General features: G+C 31.6%; 1 protein-coding gene across 3 annotated transcripts in view; it reads left to right on the forward strand.

The window, feature by feature from the left end:
* LOC147075984 (glutamate receptor ionotropic, kainate 2-like) overlaps positions 1 to 2,609 on the forward strand; it is a 63,820-nt gene extending 61,211 nt beyond the window's left edge. For all 3 annotated transcript variants that reach the window (XM_085942319.1, XM_085942318.1, XM_085942320.1), the window contains exons 14-15: positions 519 to 674; positions 1,139 to 2,609. In XM_085942319.1, coding sequence (XP_085798445.1) covers positions 519 to 674; positions 1,139 to 1,345 — 363 coding nt within the window. In that variant the 3' untranslated portion in view covers positions 1,346 to 2,609. The remainder of the gene's footprint in view (positions 1 to 518; positions 675 to 1,138) is intronic.
* Positions 2,610 to 10,211: the final 7,602 nt, after the last annotated feature.

The following is a 10,211-nucleotide window of genomic DNA, read 5'->3' on the forward strand; positions in this document are numbered from 1 at the left end:
ATTGAAAAAAAAAACTACATAAATATATTGAGCTCAAGAATCGAACCCGGAGTCCCCAAGTGAATCCCTAGTGCCTTACGCACAGTATCACGAGGAACGCCAACCTCCATCGCCAGACATCAGAGCAGGGCAGTTGAAAACAAAGATTATACGGATTTGAAATGTAGTTCTATATAAGGATGTTGAGAGGATTGTAGACAGTCACAAAAACAAATGAGTAATCCATCAGCGACATAGGAATTAGGCTCTGATCGATTCGCATGTGATACACTCTCCGGATATTGGTCCACATAATTTGCAAGAGGGATAAAATCTTAAGAAACCAGAAAATACGTAAAAAAGAATCTGGTTGAACGAATAAATAAACATTCCAATGGGCTTATACTGTCACAAACATTCCATGCTGCCCAGTACAGAGGGGTGTATCTGAGAGGGATAGTACCGATCTACTATCGCCTCGGCTAGTTTATGTGAATCACGTCATGAGTTCCCCTATGATGATTTTTTCTTAATTCTAGGATGAAGAAGGAGGAGCGTCTAGTGATGCCAAAGAGTTGGGAATAGAAAACGTCGGTGGTGTTTTCGTGGTATTGGGCAGTGGCGTTACTATAGCCGTTTTCATCGCCATTATGGAGTTTGTGTGGAATGTGCGACAAGTCGCTATTGAAGAACAGGTATAGTTTAACAATAATTTATTACAATCAAATATTATAACAATAGCTTTATAGCCTAAAATTAAACATATCAAAATATCCCTAAAATAAACTGCAGAAATTAAACAAGCTATAAATTTGAATTTTAATTGATTTATGTTTTGTACTAAGTATGTATTCTATTTGAGTCGGTTTTTGCGACCCAGGTTTTGCCTTTCGGCACATTCAGGACTTTAAAAATATCTATTTACAACATATGTCGTAGTTGCGCCTATGAAAATATATTTTTTACCAATTTCAGAATATATCTTGTATTTTTAAAACTATTTTCTTAGTTACTATATTGTGGAAACATTTAAAAAAAAATATTTCATAATAGTATGCATAGCATGTTATTAAAAAATACCATTGAAATTAGATGTTTTTAAATCTTTAGACATAAAAAGATTATACCTGATTGAAATGTTTTTCTTCCTATTTCCCAGATCACAGTAAACGAAGCCTTCTGGGCGGAGCTAAAGTTCGTCTTCAACTTTAAGCTGACCACAAAACCAGTCCACAATAAGCTCTCGGAATCTTCTTCTTCCCACTCATCGCACTCAAAATCCAAGTCCAAATCTGGAGAGAGACACACTCCATCGAACGTCCTACAGGCAGCCACTTCCTTCATGAGACTCGATAAAATATTTTAATACGATACAAGATTAAAAAAAAACGTTTGCAATCTGTGTGATTTCCACCATGTTATAAAAAGAATTACCGTGATTTTAATATGCAGATTTCATTTCAGGATATATTGTTACTTATGGGGAAAAAATATGTATTGTAGACGTATGATAATTTGTACTAAATAAGGTTGGTAGTTAGTGCTACGTCTAAACGCTAAGAGATTAAAAGACATCAAAATAAATGAGACATAATTATACTTTTTGTGTCATTGAGATTAAACCTGTCGATGTTTATTACTTCTTTTAAATCATAATATGTCATTCATCTTGTGGCCATCTATTGAAAAGAAAAGTATCTATAATAACAGAATGATTATTAATTATTGTCTTCTAGTGCATTCACGTCTAAGGGGAGCTCATATAATGTGACGATTTGATGAATGAGTACGAGAAGTTGTAGAAAATGTGCCGTCACAAAACCAATAAACATTTTTTTCAAAGAACAAATTATTTCGTGAGGACATTATATAATATGTTGGCATAAATAATTTTTAACGGCTTGGTTTTAAAAAAAATGGTGGGGGAGTTCAAAAATGAGACGTTCTTGAGAGTATAAGAGTTATGTGACGAAGTGTGATATTGGAAAGTGGGAGGGGGTCAAAATATAGATAATCGTGTGATCATAAATATCCATAAAACTCGAGCAACTTGCTTTTTTTTTCGACCATGTCCGATCCTGATATGATCATATGAGCCTCCACAGAGTGGAGGTTTGTATTGACAGATTTTGTTTTTACGAGAAAATGGATGTCAGCCACTTGCTCAATCTATTAGCTTCATACCCTGACACACAAATTGAAAAGCAATATGTGTACTTGCCAGACCCAGGATTCGAACCTGGAACCCACGGCTTTATAGTCCAACGCTTAAGCCGCGCGGCCACCGTGGGTTTCTTGCTTTATAATATTAATTTATTCTAATTTCACATGAAACATCTAGGACATGCGTGAAGATTCGACAAAAATTTTAGAATCTGTTGCAGTTTGAAACGAGTCGCATTTATAATTTAATTGTAATGCCCTTCTTACAAAAATAATTAAACTTTTCTAAATGTATTCGTAAAGACATATAGTATTTAATATTATTTGATATTATATTGCGGGAAAACCCATTATTACAGGGGTCAAAATGGACCAGAACCGGAACACAACTTCTGTTCGTAAAATTCTCGAGGCTTTGTGGAATAATATAAATTGCGTTCTATCTAAATACGAAACACAAGGTAGATAAATAACAAAAATATAATACTATTTGATATTTTAGAAAATATATCTAGCGTTCCAAGTTTTAAAATTTTCAATTTCGAGCACTGCATTATTAATAAAATTAATCACTGGATTTTTTTATCTCTTGGCTGAATTCAATCCTGAAGTCAATCGAAGTAAGATTCGGTGTAAACTTAATCTGACGGTTTACTATCAGTTATCACATACTTATAGGAGGACGCTATACTGTAATATATATAATATATGTAAATATGATGTACTATATTAGTTATTTTCATTTGAGTTATTTGATTTTAATTGACTGTTTAATCAGTGTAATAATTTTAATAGTGTATTTTTTTTTTAAATAAATGATGTATTTTTAGATTTTTTATTATTTCTACGAATAATCACAATACATTATTATATTGATTATTAAATCCGTACAATCTAAGCTCGAAATCATAATTTAAACAGTCGCCACCAAACTTTTCACCACAATTTGCCTAGGGTTGACACATCAGTTTTTTACAGTTTAAGTATTATAATTATATTTGTCGCAGGTATTATACTTTAAAATTTATAGGGAAAGCGCTTCTATAGAATTTTCGGCATTGGTTGCAAGAGGGGCTTCGAATCCAGTCATATTGATTGTATGAAAGTAATGATGAAATTTCTTTTTCAGCAAAGCAAAGCTAAATGTTTTTGAGACGGATCCAAAATTAATTGTGTGTTTTTAATGGTGCTCTGGTAGGTCCTTTGGTTCATTTGTAGAGATACTTGTCTTAACTCATTCTAATTTATCAGAGCACGTCAATATATTTTCATTCTGACCTTGCATTGTTTTATTAAGTTCATGCAGGTGCTCAAATATATTACCAACCATGTACGCAAATTTGGCTATTAAGTAAGTATTGAATAATATACAAAATATTTGTGTTTTTTTTGGGAGCGATGTACTGCGGCACACTTAGAATTGTCTCACGGCACACCGGTTGCGGAGCACTGTTATATACGATCAATAATGTAGTACATATTATAATATATGTATATCACCTTCAAAGTTGTACTCAATAATTATTCCATAGATTTAACAAGATTCGATGTAAGCAGTAAGCACCCTTGTTTGGCATCATCGTCTACATTCAACATACACGTACAAGTTAATTTTCTTGATCAAACTTTTCCAGTTATCTTCGTAATATAAGAATGGAATTCTAACATAGAGTAGTTAACACTTAAGGCCTGACTTCATTTAAAAAAAGTTAATCTTTTTTATAAATTATGTAATAATAAATAATCCATATAATTATCTAATATAGGCACATAAATTCTTACAAACAAAGTACTCTGAGTATAACCAGAGGGATTCATTGGAACTTTGTGTTTTACAACACTTAATGTCAATTCAATGACGTTTTTAATATTATTTAATGGGGTATGTGCTATACAATAGTGCATTGAATAATTATTACACAATAGTGTGCGTATCACATACTGTATTTGCGATGTTTTATGATTGCTTATTAATGATAATTAGTTGCATGAGACACAATCAAGTTTTAAAACTTTATAGCGTCTGTACACGTGCATGGATTTACTGGCAGCAATAGTGCGTATTACACGTAAACGTGCTGACTATCTCTCCAATCTCATTCTTTAAGAGTAAGCGAGATGCGATTTTGTCATTTTATGGTACTATTTGACAGGTAGTAAAAATCGGTTAACATCAAAATGATTATAGCTTTCCTTTCACACGTATCTATTTCATTAGGAATATAAAAGTTCCACGTTCCGCACAAATATTTCACGTCACAACCTCTTATGCGCTTCTTATCTCTTGTCACTCGAATTTCAGCTATCATTTAATTTACCAGATTTCCATGTTAATTCACTTTAAATAGAGAGCTTTTCAACAGAGCCGTTGAACAAATCTTCTGTAAATACCTATATAATATAAAAATATATTTCTAATCCCGATAGAATTTGAAATCGTAAAAAGTTGGCCAACGCGTCTCGAAACCCATATCAAACTAATTGATAATAATACAACCCTATAAGCGATAACCTTAATATGAATTGTGATTAATTTGCAATCGTTTATTATTGGAGACTTCGCAATATTCAGGTCCTTATCAAGATGCAGATTATCAGTTGAGAATTCTAAATTCAATTTTCAAATTGAAATTTCCCGCTGGCGTCTCATTCCACTAATGAACGCGTCCGGCGGCGATCGGACGGCAATTTCCGAAACTAAATCAAGTCCAAGCAAAAGTATTTATAGAAAATTTCTTGCATAGTCTTCAAACTAAATATTCGTCGGTGAAAAATTTTAGTTTTGCATTTTTCACAATGAAAACGCATCGCGTTTAAGATATATTATCGAGTTTGAATTGAATATATCGCAAAAGTATTTATTTATAATAAATTAAAACAATTTAAAAGATTGTGAAGTGTGTGTAATTTACCTAGTGATTTAAATATTTGTAAACAAAACAATCTTTATTTCTTAAGTCATTATGTTTCACACGTGTTTCAAGTAAACCATTTTTTATAATAATGACAACAAAAGTATCTTTGAATTTTTACGGTTGATACTGATATAGCTATAGCATAAAAATAACAAATATATTACCTATTCTGATAAGGGAAAGCTTACAAATAATTATATTATGAATAATGTCTTATATTTATAAACATTCAGAGCTGTAAAATATTATAACATATTATTATACTTATAATATATAATTATATGAAAGTTTTAAAAATATCCGTGCATACCTGAGAGTGACAGCTCTGACCATGGCCGCTTTATAATGTAATACATTACATATGTTTTGTGTTATTATTGAGTTAAGATGCCAATATATAATATATTATTATACTGTTATAATCTTTAAGGTAAAAGTTTCACAAGTTAGTCACATATAAAACTGATTGTTATTTAACACAAAATGTACCTATTTTAAGAACAAAACATTTGAAATGCGTCGACGATGAAAACATATAGGTACATTAATAAGTCATAATACTATCTATACTAATTCGTGATAAAACAAAAAGTGCGTTCATTAAAATACCAAACACAAGTAAAATGAATATGGATTATAATATGTATATTATACATATTAGGGTAAATAAAACTCATACTTTTTATATAAGTAGAAGTATCAATAGGTATAAGTATACAATAATATAAGTAAAAAAATATTCATAAGATATTTTTTATTAATTAATTACTACATATTTTCTTGTATAATAAATACTCTGAGAAAAAAATAAGCTCCAGCCATTTCAGTTAATCATATCCTACACAGATGTTGAACATATTATGTAGATAATAGGCGTAAAGCTATTGAAGAAAATTAAAATGCTGTAGATGACGCATCTTCTACACATTATATCTAATTTCAGCGATTGTCCATGGCTTCGTCTACGTGAAATACACAATAGAGAAATAGGCCGATCCAATTTTGACTAGCCGTAAGCGCTTGTCCCTCTACCCAGACCCCACCTCACCACTCCAATACTGCTATACATTACTACTTTCTCCGGAAAGCACGTGCAATTAATGTAAATTTGCGCCCCTTTAAACCTCACCTCACAATTCTACCAATGGTATCTGACCATTATACAAACACGTGATGAATTGTTGCAAGCGCGTTATTTGCGAGAAGTTATATTATAACAACGGAACCTTATGTGATATTAAAATTAAGTTTAATTACAACTTACTGTACAATAATGTTGTTGGTCGAGCGGTTTTTTAGTTATAAATGAATAAACAATATTGTTGTAATATTAATGGCATAGATAGTAAATGTGATTACTTTCTGATAGTTAAAAATATAATCGATAATAAGTATTAGACGTTAAATATAACTATATAATCAATGATACTTTGGAAGGGAATGATATGCATACAAGCACACATAAATAATTTCTGTTGTTTTTTGTTTGATTAAAATAATAATATTTTTAAACAAATTTTGTTAACAGACGGATAAATTATAAATTATTAAAATATCTGTAGACAAATTAATAGAATAATTAATTTGTTTAAATTTATTATCACATCGCATGGTTCTAAAAATAAAAATCGGCGTCAAAATGGCGTAGACAATCTGGAATTTTCGAAACAAGCAACAGCTGAGTCGACTGCAGGCTAATTTTAAAATAAGAATTCATGAAACGGAAATGTACAAATAAGTAACAATATTGTTGTGATACTGTTACAAATAATATCGAGAATTGAAATAATTAATGTAATGCAAAGAAAACTATTTTTTTCAGTTTTAATAAGCCACATTTAATTCAGAAGTTTAAATTTAAATGTATTAAGTGTGTACTTACAAAAATATGTTGATTTTAATATTAATACAACGCAAATTATGGTTAACATCTGGGAGTATTTCAAGTTACATGGTTGTAAATAAGTGCATCAAAACATTTTATTGTAATTCGGTAGATAGTGCATCAATTATTTGACTTGACCTGTGTCACCGATTTTAGATCAGTTACTTCACTTCGAGCATAATTATCACCAATACGATGTCAATAATTCAAGATATGTATTTACAGTTGTATTACTAAACTATTGCTTGTACCATTATCATCATCAGCCTGAATCTATACACTGCTGGATTAAGACCTCTCTAAGCTGATTCCACTTCTCTCGGTCATATGCGTTGCGTTGCCACGTACTTCTGCATAACTTTATCATTTCATCGATTCAGCGGCCTCCAGGTCTACCTTGCGGACGTTGTGTACCGCTTGGGTACCACTGGATGACTAAATTTGTCCAACGATTGTCCCTTCTTCGAGCTATGTGTCCAGCCCATTTCCATTTGAGGTTTTTAGCGAAATCTATCATATCGCAAAACCTTGTCTGTCTCCTTATCCACTCATTCCTCTTTTTGTCCTTTCGCGTTATGCCCAGCATGCACCTCTCCATACCACGTTGTGCTACTCCATGTATAAATATACATAATATTATCGAACAGGGCGCAGGAGATTCCAAATAAAAGCCACAAAGCAGACTTAAAGATAAATATCTCGAAGACAAAATAATGATAGACTGCTTTGAGTTCTGCAAAATCCATACTCAATCAATTGTCAATCCTGAATCAACCGCTCTTAAATCGAGTGGGTCAATAACTACATATATCTCTATCTCGGACAGAAAATGTCTGTATGTTATGTATGACGGTGTTATATGTCACGAGATTGCTTGCAAAACCAAACTGGCATGGAAAGCATTAATTTTGGTGCCTGAATAGTACCTTCAAAGGTGGTCTCTCACTGTATCTTAAGCGTAAAGTGTTCAACCAACGTGGGCTACAAACGCTCATGTATTCTGTGAAACATGGTCTTTAATCTAAGAATTAATCTAACAAAGATCACAAAATAAATACAAGGGTACGCAATGTGATAGAAGTCGCTGAGTAGAATAAAATATGGCAATCGGCTGGACATGACTCTCGACGAATGGACAACCAAGTTGTACCCAAAAGGCGTTAAACGCCCACGGGGATGCAAAAAACTCACTGGATAAATTAGCTCAAAGTTTGGTGAATGTACATGGTAGTGAAGAACTAGGGACTTAGAAGAGTGATGGTAATGAAGCGCCCCTGTATAGACTAATTCAACCAACCACAATTATTTATACTTTATCTGTCAATTTGTAGTTAACAATAATTTGTGCTAATTAAATTACATAAAATGGAGTTAGTTCCACATATTGTGTATTATTTTAATTAATTTGTCAATATAATTTAGTTGACATTGAATTTGCGTGGATTCTGTGATTTTTATATATGAATCAAGTAGAAAAGGCATAACGTGGTCAATAATAATTGTCAGTATTGACACAAGATTAGGTGTAAAATGCCTCATTGATATCAGTCATATCCAGTAAATAATGTGTTAATAGTTACCTGAATCAATATTAGGTACATCAAGATTGTTTATTTCCATTGTGAACTGTGATATAACTGTGGGATCAGCGTTTCACGACTTCTGTTTCCGTCTTCTATTTTCATCAAACGATTTCTGAACAAACAACAAAAAATGAAAGTTTACTGCATTCTCTCTCACACACCGTTGGGGTCGTTCTAATGTTTACCGTGGTTTGACGTTTTGGAACCGCAAAAGTTAAACTCGTAACTAAGCCTGAAACTTTTCCAGTTACACCATCCCTACTAACCCGCAAACAATAATAATATTTCAGATTTTATTCCGCTTTACAGGTGGTCTTATTTGGAAATTATCAAAAAAACCATATATTGGTGCTATTTTTTTTTTTATTAAATTCTGTAGTTTACACATTCTTAGTAAGGACCTTAGTTTAACTTTTCAAAAATCATTTCTTTTTACTAATATTATCTTCTTTAAAACTACATTATTAATATAAATACGTTGTTATAGAACCTCATGCTTTGACGTAAATTAATTAGAGAAGACCGAAACTTATTATGCTAGTAACAGTTTATTTCTTTTTTTTGACCATGTTCGATCCTAATAGGATCATATGGGCCTCCACGGAGTGCAGGTTTGTATTAACAGAATTTATTTTTACAAGAAATGGATATCAGCCACTTGCTCAACCTATTAGGTCCATACTCTGACTCATACACAAATTGAAAAACAATATGTGTACTTGCTAGACCCAAGATTCGAACCTGGGACCCTCGACACTATAGACCGGCGCTTAATCCACGCGGCAATCGTGGGTGTACAGTTTATTTAGTCGGACTTGAATACAAGCTTACTGTTGATCAGTGTGTAATTATTATGTACTTAACGTTTTTTATATAAAGGAGTATCATAAAATATGTTTTTTAAAACCGCTTAAAACTTCTAATACTCTGTAATAGTAACGTAAATTCAGTGTGATATTATGGTTATTATAATACTAGTATAGGTACTATACATATGCGCTCTTCACAAGTATTATTGAACTCATTATATGAATGAAATTATCATAAATATAATTTAGAAACCATGTCACCAGTAGGTAAAACTATAGTTAATAACCTTAGGGCAAGTACTAATAATTACGATCAACAATATTTCAATCTGACTGTACCTTAGCTTAAAATCAATTTGTAGACGTGAGTACTGCATGCCTCAAATATATAAATATATATATGAAACACTTCAAATCTGCTTCAGTATTAACTATCCTCTTAAATCGTCAAGACATCCCTTAAGTTTTCGCTAAGTAATAAATAGCAAGTGCCAAGTTACAGTAAAGCAAACTTTGATTATATTCGTATTAAATTTATATCAACTTTATTCAAAACTGTTTAAACTAAGCAACCATATATTTTATGAATTCTAAAAAATTAGACGTATTTGCCTTGATTCAAAATATAATTAGTGATATACACGTATTGTGCCTCATCCAATGTGTATTACACCCATAATTTAAAAATTGTCCTTGTTGATAGATTAATACATAGATTATCTCGTAACACGATTGGTAGCTTTACAATTATATATTTATTTAATAAAGTTATAGTCACTGTAGTTGAGTTAGTTGATAGTAAACAATTATTGTTAAATATTCATCTTTTTAAATTAAATAAAACAAAACATGTAGGTAGATACCTAATTCAATCAGG

The sequence above is a fragment of the Rhyacophila brunnea genome, unplaced genomic scaffold (assembly GCF_057557595.1).
Source record: "Rhyacophila brunnea isolate RB1 unplaced genomic scaffold, BYU_Rbru_1.0 scaffold_14, whole genome shotgun sequence".
Classification (NCBI taxonomy): domain Eukaryota; kingdom Metazoa; phylum Arthropoda; class Insecta; order Trichoptera; family Rhyacophilidae; genus Rhyacophila; species Rhyacophila brunnea.